The sequence below is a fragment of the Impatiens glandulifera genome, chromosome 1 (assembly GCF_907164915.1).
Source record: "Impatiens glandulifera chromosome 1, dImpGla2.1, whole genome shotgun sequence".
In the NCBI taxonomy this organism is placed as follows: Eukaryota; Viridiplantae; Streptophyta; class Magnoliopsida; order Ericales; family Balsaminaceae; genus Impatiens; species Impatiens glandulifera.
Window position 1 is genome coordinate 97984663 of NC_061862.1, and position 19943 is coordinate 98004605.

The 19943-nt window shown below is 27.4% G+C and overlaps 2 protein-coding genes and 2 non-coding genes across 4 annotated transcripts; all 4 read right to left on the reverse strand.

Moving 5' to 3' along the window:
- Positions 1-1772: 1772 nt before the first annotated feature.
- LOC124937810 lies at positions 1773-4950 on the reverse strand. Its single transcript, XM_047478142.1, has 2 exons — positions 4941-4950; positions 1773-2516 (listed from the first exon to the last, which is right to left on the reverse strand). The coding sequence occupies exons 1-2, from the start codon at positions 4948-4950 to the stop codon at positions 1837-1839; spliced, it is 690 nt and encodes a 229-aa protein (XP_047334098.1). The 3' UTR covers positions 1773-1836.
- A 1251-nt stretch (positions 4951-6201) lies between these two features.
- LOC124922469 (LEAF RUST 10 DISEASE-RESISTANCE LOCUS RECEPTOR-LIKE PROTEIN KINASE-like 1.4) lies at positions 6202-10927 on the reverse strand. Its single transcript, XM_047463198.1, has 4 exons — positions 10133-10927; positions 9994-10038; positions 7253-7576; positions 6202-7167 (listed from the first exon to the last, which is right to left on the reverse strand). The coding sequence occupies exons 1-4, from the start codon at positions 10917-10919 to the stop codon at positions 6266-6268; spliced, it is 2058 nt and encodes a 685-aa protein (XP_047319154.1). The 5' UTR covers positions 10920-10927; the 3' UTR covers positions 6202-6265.
- Positions 10928-19648: 8721 nt separating this feature from the next.
- TRNAK-UUU lies at positions 19649-19721 on the reverse strand. Its single transcript has one exon. It is a non-coding gene; the product is annotated as a tRNA-Lys (tRNA).
- Positions 19722-19870: 149 nt separating this feature from the next.
- On the reverse strand, positions 19871-19943 carry TRNAK-UUU. The gene has a single exon. It is a non-coding gene; the product is annotated as a tRNA-Lys (tRNA).

Sequence of the window (19943 nt, forward strand, 5' to 3'; positions counted from 1 at the left end):
CTCTTGACCTTTTCCATAGGCATGTGGTGAATGAGCTCACCATTGTTCTCAATTTCAACTACTCTATTCACTAACAAACCTAGTTTGATACTGTTAGGGCTCGTTTGATTACCAATCAAGCTGTGTTTGGATAAGAAAATGGCTCACAATGTCTAGCCCAAACATAGGTTAATCAGTCATTTATTTTCTTTACAAAATGAAAGATTTTCAACACGATTAATACAAATGTCACGTATAAAGGGGAACATAAGTTTATAAAAACAAGTCACAACATAAGTTAATATGAATTATGCATTACAAGTCACGGTTTCATAAGGTTTTTCAATTGTTTGAACAATCACTTCGTCATTTTCGTAAAAGGTTTCCATAAACATTTCATCGATGTATAAGCTCATTCATTTGTAGGTAAAATAGTATTAAGGTATTTTAATTCAAAATTTGAGAAATAGAACCAATTTGAGATGATTTCAAATTAGAATGATTTGAATGATAAAAAAAATTGAATTCAATGTAAAGCAAGTTTATCTCTAGATTGGTGACAAAAGTTGCAATTTTATGTCTTTTTAACATCTCTTTGTTGGGACTTTTTTTGAATCAGTTTTGGGTGGGTAACTTTACCCATGGTCTCTAATTTTGGGACATTTTGAATCCAGTCTTTTACTGTTCTTTTTTATTGTAACTTTTGTATGTTTTCCATATTGTTAACATTTTAGTCCATGTTTAATAAAAAATATAAATTAAAAAATATTTACATTCTATACTTATTAGTACAAAGTTGAATAATAAATATATTTAATAAAATCCCATTATTATGGATTTTGAAATTTATGATTTTAATACACCTTTTTTTTTTTTTAAAGTTCCTAAATAAAAAAAACTGTACATTCTAAACAAACTATCTTGTTGTACCACATTAAAGTGAGGTCAAATAATGAAAAGATCCAAATATTGGTAACTACAAAAACCTTAATTTTTAAAGAAACACAATAATACTTTTAGTGGTTTGAAATTTAATTCCATTTTCTATTGTACCATTAATTCTTATTAAATTTTTTTTAAGAAAAAGTTAATTGAATATGATATAAATAATAATCGTTTAAACTAACGGTAAAAATAATACAAAAATAGTGTTACCTTATCATAAAATACATTCAAAAACAAGGAAATTAACATTTAGAAGCAATAATAAAAAATATAATAAAAAAATATTTATCAACAAACAAAACATAAATATAAAATTTAATTTTAACAAGCCTTGAGATCCTTAAAAAAAATTCAACCATTATTATTTAAATTAAATCATTCTTGAAACCATTAAAAAACTTATTTGAGTAACTAATTAAAGTTTATTCAAAATATGTTATAATAAATATTGATATATTTCAAAATCAAACTATTATTATCAACATGAAGAATAAAGATTTATCATTATAAAAGAAATTACAATGAGAACTTGGTAAATAAACATCACATAAATGAAAAAATTTGTAGAAATAGGTATACAAACAAAATTAAGATATTATAAATAATAAAATTAATTAGAAATTTCAATTTAATTTCAATCAAAGGGAGTTTAAGTTAATTATTTTTTGACTAATAAATAAAAGATTTTGAGTTTGATTTATATTAGAAACCAAACCACATCATAAATTTGTTAAAAAAACAAACATCTTCCCATTTATGAATTTAATTTTTGGTTGGGTTCATATGACAATATTTCTATAAGTTTATTCAAATTTATTTAGAAATGAAAATAAAGGAAATTAGGCAAATAAATAATTTAAAGGAAATAAATAAAGGACTAATTAAATTCTTTTTCCGTTACATTAATTTTCCTCATTCTATTTCCGGGATAGCAACAAGTACCGGCCGAAACGGTCTCCTCATCAATCTTTGCCGGAAAGTCGCCGTAAAAGGTCTAGACGACGGCGGCGGCCTCTGTCCAAACCTTCTCCAAACACTATGTCCACCGATTGTTCCATCTCCTCCACTTACCGCCGGCGCCGGCGAAGACAGTATTATTCCCCCATCAGAAACCGAATCGTCGTGAATCGGAGAAGAAGAAGAGACTAAGAAATCCTTCAATTTGTTTCCCACATTCAATTCCTTACTTTTCTTCGTAAGATCCGCCGATGCCGGCCGATCCGTCGATTCCTTGAGTCGCCGGCCACTGCCGCCCCGGGTAAGCAACATACGCAAAGTTTTCCGGCGGCGGAGGTTGATTACAGGGCTGGTTGCAGGGCTTCGAGTTGGGCTAGTCATGACTGCACACTGTGTTGCTAGAAGTTTGAATTTCTGCATAGTTTTCACCGATGAATTCAAATCAGAGAGAGAGAGAGAGATCTGAATTGGTTGTTCTATTCTATCTTGGGCTAATGTTGGTGAATGGCCATTGCGATTTGAGAGAGAAGAGGGGCTTAAAAATGAAGGGAAAGGGATATGGAGGAGAGAGAGAGAGAAAGAATATTGGTCGAATTTTTGTTGTCTTTTTAGGTTATCTTTCTTCTTTCCAAGTTCTAACCATGATGGTAAAATTGTAAAATGTTATGAAATAATCTTTTTTACATGTGGCATATGGGGGATAACTTCTAACGGTTGTGATGGTTCCAAGATTTTGAGGGTTTCAAAAAAATGAAAACAGAATTCAATGTCGAATTTACTCTATTAATTGTTGATAACGGTTATTTGGATAATCTTATTTCAAAATTTGATAATTTAGGGAATAATATGTTTAAATTTATTTGATAATATGGTAAAATTATAATCCATTATTAGAGTCTTGCATAATTAACAAGTCATTTTGGGTCAAAATATTTTGAGTTAATATAACTTGTGTTAACCTTTTAAATTATGTTTTGGGAAAAAATTATAATATATAAACATATGTTTTTAAATTTTGGTACTTTGATAAAATTTATATAACCAATAATTGAAATGTAAGACATCTTGAAATAATATGAATTGGGCTAATTTTTTTTAATTAAAAAGATATTATAAACTTAGCTAGCCCAAGTCATAAATTGGTTTCTTATATTATTTTATTAAATATTTCATCAATTTTCTATGCAATACTATGATGATCTCACACTCATGACTCTCGTTAATCTCAAGTGTGTGTTTACATTCAAAGTTTGATAAAATCAAACTTGTAATATTTTATTCTTATTCTTAAGCTTAATTTTTACCATTATGTTACCTTGGTGGATATGTTACCTTGGTGGAGTATTATTAATCCAATACTTTAATCAACTATGTTAAAAAATTATTTATGAACTACAATAAATTATTTTTGATATAATATAATAAAAAACAAAAGTAAAATTTAATTTAATCGAACAAATATTATTAAATTTATTAATATATACTCATTTTAAATATATTTCAGAATATTACTTTATCTAAATCAATATTTAAATTATTTCTTTTTATCCAAACTCAGATCCAACTCTAAATCTGTGTGTTTCAAAGCCAGGCATAACGATAGCAAAATCCTTTGAGCTTAAAAGAGATCTATAATCAATTATAATTAAAAACGTTCTAATTTTTTTAATAGTAGGTTAGATTATGTTTTTTTTAATGCGATTAATCTCCACGGTTTAAGTAGATAGTAACTAATTTAATCAGACATGACACTTAACCAGTTTAAATCCAGAACCTTAGGGAGACTAGAGATATTTCACTGAATAGAGAATAAAATGTTCTAATTTAAAGTCGGATAATTGTGATAAATATCGTATTAACTCTCTAAAGTTCAATAAAATAAAATTTTGAACTTTAGAGACTTTATATTCCAATCTATTCAAATGGTTCTTATAATTGAGCTACCTAGGATAAGTTGGGTTCTCATGTCATAATTTTTTTTTCGCTGAAAGATTATATTAGAATAAACACATACAAATATAGGATAAATTTGAGTGTATTCAGTCTAGATTTGCTTATTCTCATATCAATCATAATTATTTGATAAAATAGAATTTCATTTGTAAAATTTTGATTTCACAGTTTGATTATTAATGTTGAATGTTAATTATTAATCACAATAACTTTTTATATCAAAATAAGTAATTCCAATAAGAAAAGATAAGTATCAATCAGTTATATCATCTATATATATACACCGATTTACACTATATTAATCCTTATAACCGGCAAATCTTATATATAAAATATATGACTTGAATTATCATTTTTTTTAATATTTAATTTATAAGAATTGAGAATCCAGGAAACTGAACAAACTTCATTGATAGTAAAGACACCAATAATAGTTTCAAATAAAAGATAACAATATTGTAATAGATAGAAAAATACTACTATTATAGATCAAATTATGATATATAAGTTGTCACAAAACAAATTTAAACATAACCAAATAATCATAAACATTAAAAGAAAACTAAAAAATATTATTGGTCATTTTGAACATGTTAATTTTTCTTTTCAGTAGTAGTTGATTGTTTTGGGATCTGATTTCTTTTTATTTTATTAAGGACTTTCCAATATTTATATATATATATATATATATATATTGGTTTGAAATTTTCTATGTTAATGTTTTATGATTGTGATTGTGGTTAAATAATTTTTATTTGAAATTAACGATTTTGTTTTGTTTGTTGTCTCAACTTTGAATACTATAAAATTTGTTATAAAAATATACTATTTTTTAGAATTTAAATAATATTTGCAGGCGAATCAGGCTATCGTGCCGGCCTGTTTACAAGGCAGATTAAATAATTAATTAATTATAATAAAATCTGATAGCAAAATGATAAAGAAAAAGTAATAATAATATATTGAAAATAAGAATAATAATCATATTAAATCCAAGTGGGTATACGTAAGTAATAAGTATTTTATTTATTTATGAATAAAGATAAGAATATTTAAGGAGGGTATAAACAAACATAAGGAAATAAACAAATTAAAGACAAATGTACCTGATATCATATTGTTGTTGAATCTCTAATTCTGTATGAGATTACTCTTGCAAACATATATAAAACACAATATAAATCTAATAAATTAATTCAAATTAGAGTCGTGCATAAAAAAAGAAGTTCAAAATATTATAAATCGTATTAAAATAGAATATACTATTTACAAGGAAAAAAGCTCACTTAGACGTATGTACTTGTACAACTAGCTCATTTAGACGTATGTACTAATAAAAGGTCATTTAAACATATGTACTATCAAAAATTAGCTCATTTAGCCTCTTTTAGTAACCATGGTTAACTTTTATTTTTAAATTTATATATTTATTAATTAAATATTAATATATTTTCTCTCTCTTTCTTTTTCATTAATTAAACTAGGTAATTTATTTTATTCTTAAATTTTTTATTATTTTAATATTAATTTTTATTTTATATTTCATCTTTTTTTATTAGTTTTTATTTCTCATATTTCTTAAATTTTCATTTTTTAAAAAAAATTTAACAACTTATTTATGAATTTTATGTTTTACTGTAATATTTTTTTTGAAAGGTTTTTTCTTATTTAATTTAATATAATAAAAATGAAAAAGGGTTTTTTTATTTAGTTTAATATAAATAAAAATAAAAATAATAATTTTTATTTAATTCTTATTCACGACTTATATTAGTAATAAATGAATTGTTTTGTCTAATATTGGATTATTACTCTTTTGGTGTTTGATGAATGAGTTTTTATTATTATCCAATTCTTAATTATTAATTAATTTATTGTTGAAAGAATTTTTATTATTATATTTAATTATTGGGATAAACAAATTTAAAATAATTAATAATTAATGTAAGTATAAAAAATATATATATAAAAAAGAAGAAGAAATATAGAGTTAAAATAATTAATGATGAATGCTCGTGTATATATATATATAAAATTAAAATAATCAATCATAAATACTCATATAGAAATAATAAAAAATTATAAAAAAGAAAAAAATAGAGGGTCATTTATTAGTAATAAATGAAATAATAAATGAAAAGAGAAGAGAGAGAAAATATATTAATATTTAATTAATAAATATATAAATTTAAAAATAAAAGTTAACCATGGTTACTAAAAGAGGCTAAATGAGCCAATTTTTGATAGTACATATGTTTAAATGACATTTTATTAGTACATACGTCTAAGTGAGCTAGTTGTACAAGTACATACGTCTAAGTGAGCTTTTTTCCTATTTACAATGTACATTTATATAGATTACTCCTACATCAAAATTAAGCAACAAAAGTAGTAATTTGAAGTTGTTTTTAACAAAACTAAAAATAAAATCTCAAGCACTAGAATTAGAATCTGACGACATTGGTGGAGGATTCCCTCGAAGGGGACTTGCATCGCCCTCGTCGATGATAATGTCCACTACTTTTGTTTTTGTATCGTCGTCTAACTTTTCCTTCTTAATGAGTTCCAATTCCTTCAACACTTCACCCATCGAAGGCCTCATATCTCCCTCGTGTTGCAGGCATCGAAAGGCTAGTTGTGTCGCTAAAACCATCCTCCTCCTTACCGACTCATTCGTGTCAAATCCAAGATAAGGATCAAACAAATCCTCCAATGCGTGATTTTGTATCTTATTGATGGCCATGTTTGCTAAATTGATGTCATACCGATTCCTATTTGTATCCACAGCTTGTTTAGAAGAGACAAGCTCGATTAGAACCACTCCAAAACTATAAACGTCGCTCTTTTCAGTAAGACGATAACATTGGTAATACTCAGGATCAACATAGCCCGGCGTGCCTTGTGGTGCGGTAGAAACATGGGTCACATCGGTGGGTAATAACCTAGACAATCCAAAATCAGCCACCTTCACGTGAAATTCATTGTCTAAAAGAATGTTATTAGTTTTTACATCACGATGTATGGTTTCTGATTCATGAAGGTAAGCAAGCGCCCGAGCCGTCTCATAGGCAATCTTCAATCGAACCGACCATGTAAGCAAACCTGAATTTGCCCGTTTCCCATGGAGATGATCGGCCAATGTTCCATTTGAAATAAATTCATAGACAAGAAGAAGCCCCCTACTTGTTTTCGATGTGCAACCATACAAGGTCACAAGGTTATGGTGCCTTAATCTCGTAAGGATCTCAACTTCATTCATAAACTGTTCTACACTTTTGAAGTTGTTTTCATACAAACGCTTCACCGCAACAACACGCCCATCTTCGAGAATGCCTGTCCAATAAAAGATTTACAAGTGTTCAACTTCGAATACTCAATTTTAAGTACAAAATGAGTTCAATATCTTAACAGTACATACCACGATAGACAATGCCAAAACCTCCTTTACCCAATTCACTAGAAGGGTCGAAAGATTGAGTAGCTCGTTCAAGTTCCTCGTAGGAGAAGATTCGGGTTCCAAAGTAATTGCTTTCCCCGAAGTCTGTCTTCGACGAGGAAAAAGAGGTTACGATTTTCGACAAGTTACTCAAAGGAGGAGAAGTGTTGGTGCCATGGCTAAGTTGAAGAAGGTCTTTGTTCTTGTCTTGAAGACCTATGGCCTTCCTTTTCCAACGTTGTCTACAAGAAAAAATGAACCAGCCAACAACAATACCGGTAAGGATGGCCCCGGCTATGTACAAGTCTGCAACATACAAAGAAAAACAAACTTAAATATAATGAAATATATTAAATTGTTTGTTTGGAAAGTAACTTTGTATAGTTTTGTTTAAAACACTTATAAATATTTTTTTTACAATGAAAAAAATGAACTCGATTTTGAAAAGAGAGACAAATTATTACTATTTTAATGAATGATTAAGGCCTGGGTGTGGAGGAGGTTTGGGCCACCCTTCCCCTCTTTAATTTTTTTTCATAAACTTTTGATATAAAATTTAATTGATCTATGACCATTAATTTTAATTTATATCGGTTCTCAACATATTTTTTATTATTTAATTTAAAACGGAGACTTCAATCTGAGGTCAAATTATCACAAATTTATTTTTCTTGGTAAGAAAACAGTTTTATTAATTAATTTTAAATTTAGTTTTTTATTATTTAATTTAATTTTAAAAAACCATTTTATGGTGATTTAGTTTTGTTTTTATTTTTTATTTTTGTTTCTTGCAATTTCACTTTCTTTATTTAATTTCAGTTTTTAACTGCTTATTGATATATATATATATATTTTAATTTTAATCTAGTTAATATTTTATTTTTAAATATTTTTTACAAAACAATATTTTAATTGACCGCGTATATCTACGGTTGTTTTTCTTTTCTAGTAGTCACTATATTATAGTCTTTTGTATGTTTAAACGAACTATTATCATATTAATTAAATTATGTTTTTTATATAAAAACTGAAAAATTAATATAGATATTATTTCAGACTAAATAATGTTTTGAAAGAAAAAAATTGAAATTTAAAACTAAAAAAATATTTACAAAACTGAAACTGAAAATAATTTGTTAAAAACACTAAATAAATAAAATATTATTAAAAGGAACCAAATAAATAAAAAATAATTATTAAAATAAACTAAATAAACAAAAAATAAAATCAACTAAAAATTAATTTAAAAAAAAAAACTAAAACTAATAAAAACCAGTTAAAAATATTTATTTGATATTAAAAAACTAAAATTAAAAGATATTTTTTAAAAGAAATTAAATAAATAAAATAGTTGATAAAATTAAAAATATTAAAAAAAATAATTTACAAAATACATTTTTCCAAAAATCTATATTGATTAAATCTATTTTTTTAATCATAATAAATTATAAACTTAAATTTACAAAAAATAAATAATTTATTTATTTTTATAATATTTTAAGTTTAAATTGAAATATATATATACGGGGTTATTTTGTAAATTAGGCAATTGAATCTATTATATTAAAAAAAACTTAAAAAACATAACTTAATACTTCCTATCATTAATAGTATAAGTAAATAATAATTTATTAAAATAAAAACTTAAATTATATGCTTTATTGTAAGAGAGTTTTTGGGTATTAAAATTATTGGGCTGCTTTAGCTTACTTTAGAAAATGAATTTGGTCCAATGTTGAGAAATGATATAAATTAAAAATAATGTTTACGAGGCAATCTAATTTCATCCTAAAAATCTTGGTAAAATTTAACTTAAGGTAAAGTAAATGATACTGTAAAACATAATTTAAAATTATACCATTAATGAATCCCTCAAGTGATAAATAAGACAGTTATAAACAAAATAATTTAATTTGCAATCATTTTAGAACAACGTTTAATTAAAAAATTCTTTTTACTATACTAACAAATTTAATATTTATCCAATTATGATGGAAGTTAAAAAATTTTATTTTTAATATAAAGTGAGCAGGCTATTTTAGCAAGTTACATATAGGTCTTTTTTGGATTAGAGTTTTTAAAAAATTTAGAGTAAAAAAAATAATGATTGTTGATGATTTTGAGAGAGTGACGATTATTTTTAGTAAAAAAATTTAAAAATATTAATATATATAAATAAAATAAAAAATAATAATTTAAAATAGAAAGTATTTTAATATTTTGGTTAATGAGATGTAATTTTTAAAAAGTAACTGATTGTAAAAATGATTTTGTTTGATTTTTGTAAAAACCTAAAGAGAAAAGGTGTTAGTTTTGTTTGTAATAGGTAATTTTTAAAAATAACTTTTCACAATTTTTTGGTTTAGAACTTTTTAACCATTTAAAAAGCATTCAGTGTTACATAATATTAAATACATAAATTTTTCAAATATTTTTTAGAGCTGAAATTTGAGTATGTGCAGAAAATATACAACATTTTTTTAGTACCCTTTATTTGGTCAAGAATTTTGTTAAAATGTTGATAATGAGATAATCTTAAAAAACAAAAATTAAACACATTTTAATTTCAAAGTTGAATTATAACATTTATATTACTTTATTAGTTTTTCGACTAAAAATAGAACGCTATCTAGTTGGATTCCTACTTAAAATTAAACTTAAAAACTTAATCTAAAAAATTATGTTTGTTTTTAGAATTGAAACATGATAATAACTAGAAATACCTGTTTTCGCTTTGTGTCCTAACCCATGATTTGAAGAATCACTCGCTGCAAACAAAAAAAAAAAATACACGCATTATGAAGAAACAAGAACAAAACAATTAAAACTATGAAATTTGATTTCAAGAAGAAAACTTATTACCTTTAGCATGATCAAAATCTGGAACAGAACATAACTTATCATCACAAATACAAATTGATCGACCAAAATTATGATCAAACCCACATAACCCACCAAAATTTCTACACCGATTACACATTTCACCATAAGAATCTGTATAATTCACATTAAACCCTTCCATCAAAGCTTCCCGTAGGCTTATCCGGTTCTCCACCAGCCTCACCGCCGTATCCCACATCACGGCGACCGTAAGAGTCACAATACATTGAATAAAAGTTTGAAGAATTGGATCGGTTGGTACAATCCCGACTAAGTAGAAAGCATTAGTATTCTTAATCCCACTTAAATTACAAGTGAAGAGATTACTCGGCGTGTAATTGTTCAACAACGATGAACATCCATAGATCAAACTAAGATTCTGGTTTTCGAACTGGGTATTGAACAGAGTAGTGTTGAGAGTGTAGTTTTGGAATTTGTTTGGGCAGGTTTTGTTATAGAGATCTGATCTTGATAGGATTAGAGTTTGTTGAATCTGGTTTATGGTATGGACGCGATGGGTGAATGAATTTGAGGTTGTTAGTTCGGTTTGATTTTTGCGGCAGTTGAGATGAAATTCCGGTGGGCCGCAGTGGATGGGACGATCGCCGCCGGTGAATGGGTAGGTGATGTTTTTTAGGGTTCCACAGGAGAAGGATTTGTTACAGTTTGGGAAAGTGGAAGAAGATGATGATGATGATGGAAGTAGAAGAGAAATGATGATCGCCGCCGCGGCGGCGACGGCGGCGGTGAGGGGAGGAGAGACGAGCATTTGCCGGAGAGAGAGACAGAAAAAAGTTGTATAAGCTTTGTTTTTTTTTAATGTGAATTTTCATTTTAATTGTCTCGATTGAAATATTAAATTATTTATTTTTAATAATGAATTAAATAAATCAAATATATATTTTTGATAAATAATATTTTTAAATTATAATTAAAATAGGTTATAAATGGCGGCGGCGGCTGAGGCTAGACTAATCAATGATGACTTGTTTATGAGAGTGGGGACCATCAGTCATACGGTTGCCGCAGCTTCTCTTTGACCATCAGTCTTGTTTGGTTTGGATTATAGTGATTCTTAATCAAATTTTAAAGGATTGGTTTTAATTATTTTTATTAAGGATAACATTATTATGATTATTTTTTAATCATATTTATAGCATTGTTCTTCAATATGTCTAAGCTACCCATACAGGCAACAGACAGTGCTGAATTCAATTATTAATTTACACATGTCAATTTTTAAATTTCTTTCTCTCACTCTTCACTCATAAATTTAACAGGAAGAATGTCAATTTTATCATTGAACTATAATGAAATATTACTGAACTAATTTTTGTTCGCTCATACCACTAAAGTTGAAATTAATATTCATCTATGTCACTACTCCACTAAACCTCTGACTCCGTTAAGTTTCCGTTAAATGAGACGATAGGTGGAATTAACATGTCATCTTTTTTAATTAATATATTGAAATGCCATATTTTTTAATTAATATATATTATATATATTTTTATTTATTTAAAATTTTAAATAATAAAACATTTCCTTCTCATGCCATAATTTCCTAAACCTACCATTCTTCTTCTCCGATTCTTGATCTTCAAAGATTTCGATTTGTTAAATAAAGGAACCGAAGGGAGACTGACGAGTTAGCGAGAGAATTGAGGGCAATGTGAGATGAGATTTTGATTTCAGGACTCTACCACAACGAACTTTGACATTTAGTTGAGCCTTAGACCTCAACTTTTTCTTTTTACTTCGATCAGTCTCAAACAAAGTTCACAATGAACAATGATGACAGATAATGAAGTTTACAAATCTTATTCTTTCTCTTGAAAACTTATTTCTGGATTATTATTCTTCTTCTCTTCCTATATGCTTTCTTATCTCTTCAGAGTTTGTTTTCATTTCTCTTTTTATATTTCTAGATTATTGTTCTGTTTTAAAAAGGTGAATCTATCTGATTCATTAAGTGAATCAGATAAAAGAATTGTGAGTTTAGTTAATTAGGGTAGGAGAGAAATTATTAATGACTTTGTAAATGTTTTATTATTTAAAATTTTAAATAAATAAATAAATATATAATATATATTAATTAAAAAAGATGACATGTCAATATATTAATTAAAAAAGATGACCGTTTTATTTAACAGAAACTTAACGGGGTTAAATGTTTGGTGGAGTAGTGACATAGATGAATATTAATCTCAGTTTCGAGCGAACAAAAATTAGTTCAATGATACACGTGAATATTTCATTATAGTTCAGTGATAAAATTGACATTTTTCCCTAAATTTAACTAGTTGAGAATTTAAAGGAGAAAATAATATATTAAATTATTATATATATATTTTTTACTAAATATAACATAATAATTTTATATCATTATTAATTAATTATATATTAAATTATTATATATATTTTTGTTACTAGTAATAATACAATAATTCTAATATATCACATTAATATTATTTATTAATGAAATATGAATATTATATATGTTTTTGTACGGATAATTTTAATATGCATTAAATTATATATATATATATATATATATATATTTAATAAGAACAAAATAATAATTTTAAAATATATATTATTAATTAAATATATATCATATTAATATTATTTATCAGTGACATAAAAATTATAACATAAAAGTTTTAAATCATTATTAATTAAATATATATTACATTAACATTATCGGTGTGTTGTTGAGAATTTAAAGGAGAAATTATACATTAAATTATTAAATATTTTTTAGGAAGTATAACATAATAATTTTAAATTATTATTAATTAAATATATATATATATATGTCATTAAATATAGATCACGTAATAATTTTTTTAAATTATTAGGTTATTTTTCATAAAAATATATAAATAATAATTTAATATATATATTTAATTAATAATAATGTAAGATGATTATGTTATTTTAGTAAAAACAAAATATATAATAATTTAATATATCATTTCTTCCTTATTTCTTCCTTTAAATTCTTAACCACAGTTAAGTTTATAAGTTAAGCATAGGAAAAAGAAATTTAAAGAGTGACATATGTCAATTAATAATTGAATTCAGGCACTACATGTATGGGTAGCATCGAACTAACCCTCGAATTTGGTGTCAAATACTACTCCCTAGATATATCGGTTTCATTATTCTCGAATTTTGTTTCAGAATCACAATTTGCTGGGAAATGATTCGGTCTCTAGGGAAATGAACATTTTATTTTTAAATAAAATATCTTTAGTAGAGACTTAGGGCTTGTTTGAGAAAGTGGGTTTTTGGGTTGTACCTTAGTTTTTCCTAACAACCCTTGTTGGATAAAAACAAGAAAAAAATTGTTTTTTAAAATTTTAAGACCGGTTTACCCTTGGGTTGAGAGGATATGATGAATGTGTGAGAATTGTGGATTAGAGAGAGAAAGGATAAAGTGGCTTAGAGAGAGAGAGGGTAGTTTATGTATTTAAATTGATAAAATTGATGATTAGATTGTTGATAAAATGTTTGGGTTTTGGGATAAAAACTAAATTTATATCCCAATAACCAAACATCTAACAAGCCCTTAGGGTCTTTGGTTATAATTATTTGCGTTCAAGTAAGGAGTCAGACCCTTTTTAACCTTTCAGATGTTTAGCGTCTTTTCCACATTTTTTCGACGTTTAATGATATTAGACCGAAGCATCTTCAGGAATCGATTATGTCGTTCTTTAGAATGTTTCAAAGAGGAAACCATATGTAACTGATGTTCTTCGAGATAAAATACTGTCAATAATGAATTTCGTCTCTTGCACAAACATTTTGCCAGTCTCTTTTCAAAAGATTTTTTTGCTCGATCATCTTTTCTGATGTTCGGATTACACTTAGTCTTTCAACCACGTGTCATGAGGTTTAATATCAGTTCTCGGTATTAAGAGTCGTCATGTTTTGAACTATAATGCATTGTGCTTCTTTTTATACTTGGGATATATCTAATAGAATCGAAACACTTTTGTTTTTGCATTTAGTAATTACACAAGGGTCTAGATGAACAACAAATAGTGATTTTAATATCTCAACCTCTTTAAGTATTTTCATATTTTTGTTTGCCTCTTTTCATGATGAATGGGGTATATCTGATAGAATCGAGACATGTTGTTATTGTTCTAACAAACCAGACAAAAGTCTAGACGAACACAAACGGTGACTTCAATATCTCAACCAGCACAACCTTGTTTGACATATTTTTTTCTTTTGAGGCCTTAAATTTTTGCACGCGACTTTTGTTCGAGACATAGTCTCCGTTGACAATATGGTTCCGAGTTTAGGCGTTCATCTCTCACGAGCTCCCTTTTAAATATCAGAATTTAAGCTTATGTAAGGCTTGAGAATGATCTATTTGGAGATCACCTTGCGTGAATCTCAACAGTTATATTGGCTCATTCAAAGACAATCAATGGAACGAATGCCTTTTCCCGCATCCTTACTTGCTTCTTGAATCATTATTTCACATTTTGTCATTTTTACCTGCGCTCTTTGGGATCCGATTGATTTTTCTTCTTTTGAAAGATCCATCACAATTCAAGTGTTTTTTATTATAAAAGCATCTAATTCAAATTTCATTGCACGTGCCAACCTGACATAGTACATGCTTCACTATAGATGCTGTCATTTTAGTAATGTTCATTAAAAAATATGTAAGAACACTACTGTTTTATTTGTGAGGAAATGAAAATATTTGTGAAATATAATGATATTTAGAAATGTTCATTATATAATTTGTAGTCCAAATTGATTTTCTTTTTAACTCTTTCATTTCTCCTAACATTAATTTGTTCATTATGTGAATTATCCGTTTCACCATTGTATCTTCATAAGAAGTAGAAACAAGTAATACATTATTGTTGTGTTTTGCAAAACAGAATTTTGATAGTGTGGGTTGGTGTTCATATGGATTATAATTTGGTTCTTCAAAAAAAAAAAAAAAACATCAAAGTCTCTAGAGTCACGTTCTAAATTTTGAATATTAACGGAATCTAACTCAATATGACTAATTTTCATTTTGTCATTTATTAACACTGTAAGCACCAAAAATTTAAATACCCAATTTATAAAATTAAAATAATTATATATGACTGTAAGAAAAATTACATGATCATCGTTCCATATTCCTCTACTATTGGTTGTTTTATGTATGTGATGGTTTACACACGACCAGACATATCACGTGTAGTTAGAGTTGGAGTTGTTAGTAGATTCATGGGAAACCTGGGATATACAACATTGAGAAGTAGTAAAATGGATACTACGATACTTAAGAGAAAGTATGAGTCTCAATTTGTATATTTGAAAGTCTAATATGAGTTTGGAAGGAAATATTAATACTGACAATGGTGGTGATATTGATAATAGGGAAGATCTCAAAATGGTACATCTATACTTTGGGAGGTACTATAATCACTTGATTTTCAAAACTGCAAAAAAATGTTGTTATTTTTAGTTGTGAGACAAAATATGTTGCTATGAAAGAGGTTGATAAGAAGATGATGTGGTTGTAAATCTTTTTTGCGAGAATTGGGTCAAGACTACGAGGGAAGTATTTTGCGATGCGACAGTCAGAGTGTCATTCATTTGACATAGAATCTGGTTTATAATGGAAGGAAGAAGAAACATACACAAGTTCGTTATCATTTCATCCGATCAACTTTAGAAGATGGAGTGTTAGCTCTTGATAAGATTCTTGGAAGTGAGAATATAACTGACATGCTGACAAAATTTGTGACAAACAAGAAATTAAAGTTGTGCGCAACTTCAGTTGACCATCTTCGTTAATAAATCAGATTGAGAGCCACTACCGATTGAGAGATGATGAAGTTAGTCTCCAAGTGAGAGATTGTTGAGTTGTGGAGCCTACATTTATAATAAATTTAAAAAGTTAATTAGATTTTATTGGGTTTGTATTTAGATTTGGCCTTGAGTCTGACAAAGAGATAGTTAAGTTTTATTACCCGAATGTTTATCCTATAAATATGTTAATAGATCTTTTCAAGTAGATCAGATTTACGGGATCCAAATCCTAACCGTTTTTTATGGTCACATTTTGGAAGGACAATAAAAAATATACTTAATGAAAGAAAGCATACGATATATTAGTCATGTGATATGCCAACTAAGTTAATACAACATTTTCATTTTTGAAGCAAAGATTGTATACGAACGGACATGGAGGACACATTACTATGATCTTTTCTCGAATGTCACAAAATAATGAATCAACAAATAATCTCTTATATGCATTCATAATTAAGTGCCAAATTGTGCCTCTCCCGTACGATCTTTTCCAATAATGTGTTTATGCTCATCTATTTTTTTTTCTTTGTATTTGAAAAGATAGATGAGAAAAAAAATGAAATAAGATGTAATGAAAAATAATGAATTAGAGGGTGAACTTTTAAAATCTTATATGTATTTGTAAGTGTCTTCTGTGCACTATCTTTTGAATCATGATGATCTTTAACCAAAATCATTTTATCATTCTTTATAGAAATGCGGATGAGAAAAGAAACGAAAAATGATTCAATGAAAATATTTAGAGATAAAGCTTTCAAAAAGAAAATATGAGTTGGAGAGTCGTCATTCGGTTTTCTCTGTAACAAATTAAGAAAGAAAATAAGTAAAAATATTTGTGAAGATATTTTTAATAATTCGGTGTTTACATAAACAAATTTACCTTATGGCTTAGGTGAGTTTAAGTCCACCCCGATTTTTTTATATTAATTATATGAAGGAAATATTACTCATAATTAAAAAAATCTTCATATTTAAGTCTTCATATAACCTTATTTATTTTAAGTCTTCACATTTATTCAAATCTTATCGAATGGGAGTTTAAAAAAAAAAAATTGGTTGTATGGTTATTAATAAAACGAACATGGAGGACACATTACTATGATCTTTTCTCGAGTGTCACAAAATACTAAACCAACAAATAATCTCTTATATGCATTCATAAATGCCAAATTGTGTCTCTCTCGCAAATTTTTTCCAATCATGTGTCCATGCTCATCCAATTTTTTTGTCCTTTGTATTTGAAAAGATAGATGAGAAAAAAATAAATGAAATAAGATCCAATGAAAAATAATGAATTAGAGGGTGAACTTTTAAACTCTTATATGTATTTGTAAGTGTCTTCTGCGCACTATCTTTTGAATCATGTGTTGATCTTGAACCAAAATCATTTTGTCATTCTTTCTAGAAAAGTGGATTAGAAAAGAAACGAAATATGATTCAATGAAAATATTTATAGATAAAGCTTTCCAAAAGAAAATATGTGTTGGAGAGTCGTCATTCGGTTTTCTCTGTAAGAAATCGAGAAAGAAAATATGTTAAAATATTTGTGAAGATATTTTTAATAATTCGGTATTTACATAAACGAATTTAACTTATGGCTTAGGTGAGTTTAAACCTACCCCGATTTTTTATATTAATTATAGAAAAGAAATATTACTCATAATTAAAAAAATCTTCATATTTACGTCTTTCATATAACCTTATTTATCAATTTAAGTCTTTGATTTTATCCAAATCTTATCGAAGAGGGAGTTTTAAAAAAAAAATTGGTTATATGGATTATTAATAAAACGGACATGGAGGACTCATTAGTATTATCTTTTCTCGAGTGTCACCAAATACTAAAACAACAAATAATCTCTTATATGCATTCATAAGTTCCAAATTGTGCATCTCCCGCAAATCTTTTCCAATCATGTGTCTATGCTCATCCAATTTTTTTTTGTCCTTTGTATCTGAAAAGATAGATGAGAAAAAAAACAAATGAAATAAGATCCAATGAAAAATAATGAATTAGAGGGTGAACTTTTAAACTCTTATATGTATTTGTAAGTGTCTTTCGCGCACTATCGAATCATGTGTTGATCTTTAACCAAAATTATTTTATCATTCTTTATAGAAATGTGGATGAGAAAAGAAACGAAAAATGATTCAATGAAAATATTTAGAGATAAAGCTTTCAAAAAGAAAATATGGGTTGGAGAGTTGTCATTCGATATTCTCTATAACAAATCGAGAAAGAAAATATGTATAAATATTTGTGAAGATATTTTTAATAATTCGATGTTTACATGAATGAATTTACCTTATGGCTTATGTGAGTTTAAACCCATCCCGATTTTTTATATTAAGTATAGGAATGAAATATTACTCATAATTAAAAAAATCTTCATATTTAAGTCTTTCATATAATCTTATTTATAAATTTAAGTCTTCAAATTTATCCAAATCTTATCGAAGGAGGAGTTTTAAAAAAAATCTTTGGTTTTATGGATTATTAATAAAACACCATGCGTTCTACCAGTTTAGCTAAGACAAAATTTTCGTTTTGATAACACTTTCACTCTTCGTATAACTTTATTATTTAGTACTTAAAAGTTGCCCACGCATCTTATGGAAGGGGAATTTTAAAAATAAACTTTGGTTGTATGGATTATTAATAGTACGTCATGCACTGAGCTAAGACGGCATTTTGCTTTTGATGTGCACTTAAAAGTTGCCTTCCCGCGCATCCTATTGATGGGTGAGTTTTAGAAAGAACCTTTGATTGTATATATTATTTATAAGACATCCCGTAGGTGGGAATCGAACCAACGATCACATGGTTAAAAGTCATGCGCTCTAATAGCTAGGCTAAGACGATATTTTTTATTTGAATCATCACTTTAACTTTTCGTATAACCTTAGTTTGTAGTGCACTTAAAATTTGCCTTCCCACGGATCTTATTGAATTGGTTGTATGGATTATCGAAAGAGGAGTTTTAAAAAAAATCTTTGGGTATTTAAATTATTAATAGGACTCCGTCTGTGCGAATTGAACCCACAACGACTAGGTTAAAAGGCAAGCGTACTACCAGCTGAGCTAAGACAACATTGGAGCTTTGGTTTAACACTTTAACTCTTCGTTTAACCTTATTATGTAGTGTACTTAAAAATTTCCTTCCCGCGCATCTTATCTAGAGGGGAGTTTAAAAAATTATTTGGTTGTATGGACCAGCTAAGTTAAGACGACATTTTAGTTATGACTCAACACTTTAACTCTTTGTATAACCTTATAAAGGTTAAAATCCATGCGCGCTACCAGCTGAGCTAAGATAACATTTTCGATTTGATTCAACACTTTAACTTTTCTTCTAACCTTATTATGTTGTGTACTTAAAAGTTGCCTTACCACGCATCTTATCGAAAGGGGAGTTTAAAAAATATATTTAGTTGTAAGTATTGTTAATAGGACGCAATCTTTCAGAATCGAACACACAACCACAAGGTTAAAAGCCATGTGCACAACTAGTTGAGCTAAGACAACATTATTGTTTTCATTCAACACTTTAACTCTTCGTCTAACCTTGTTATGTAGTGTACTTAAAAGTTATCTTCCCGCTCATCTTATCGTAAGGTAGTTTAAAAATAAATATTTGGTTGTATGTATTGTTAATAGGAGGCCATATATGGGAATCGAACCCACAACCACAAGGTTAAAAGCCATGTGCTCTACTAACTGAGCTAAAACGGCATTTTAATTTTGATCATTTTGATTTTAAATCATCACTTTAACTCTTCGTATAACCTTATTATGTAATGCACTTAAGAGTTGCCTTCCCGCGCATCTTATCGAAAGGGGAATTTTAAAAAATTATTTGGTTGTATGTATTGTTAACAGGACGCCGTCTGTGGGAATCGAACCCACGACCACATGGTTAAAAGCCATGCGCTCTACCAGCTGAGCTAAGACGGC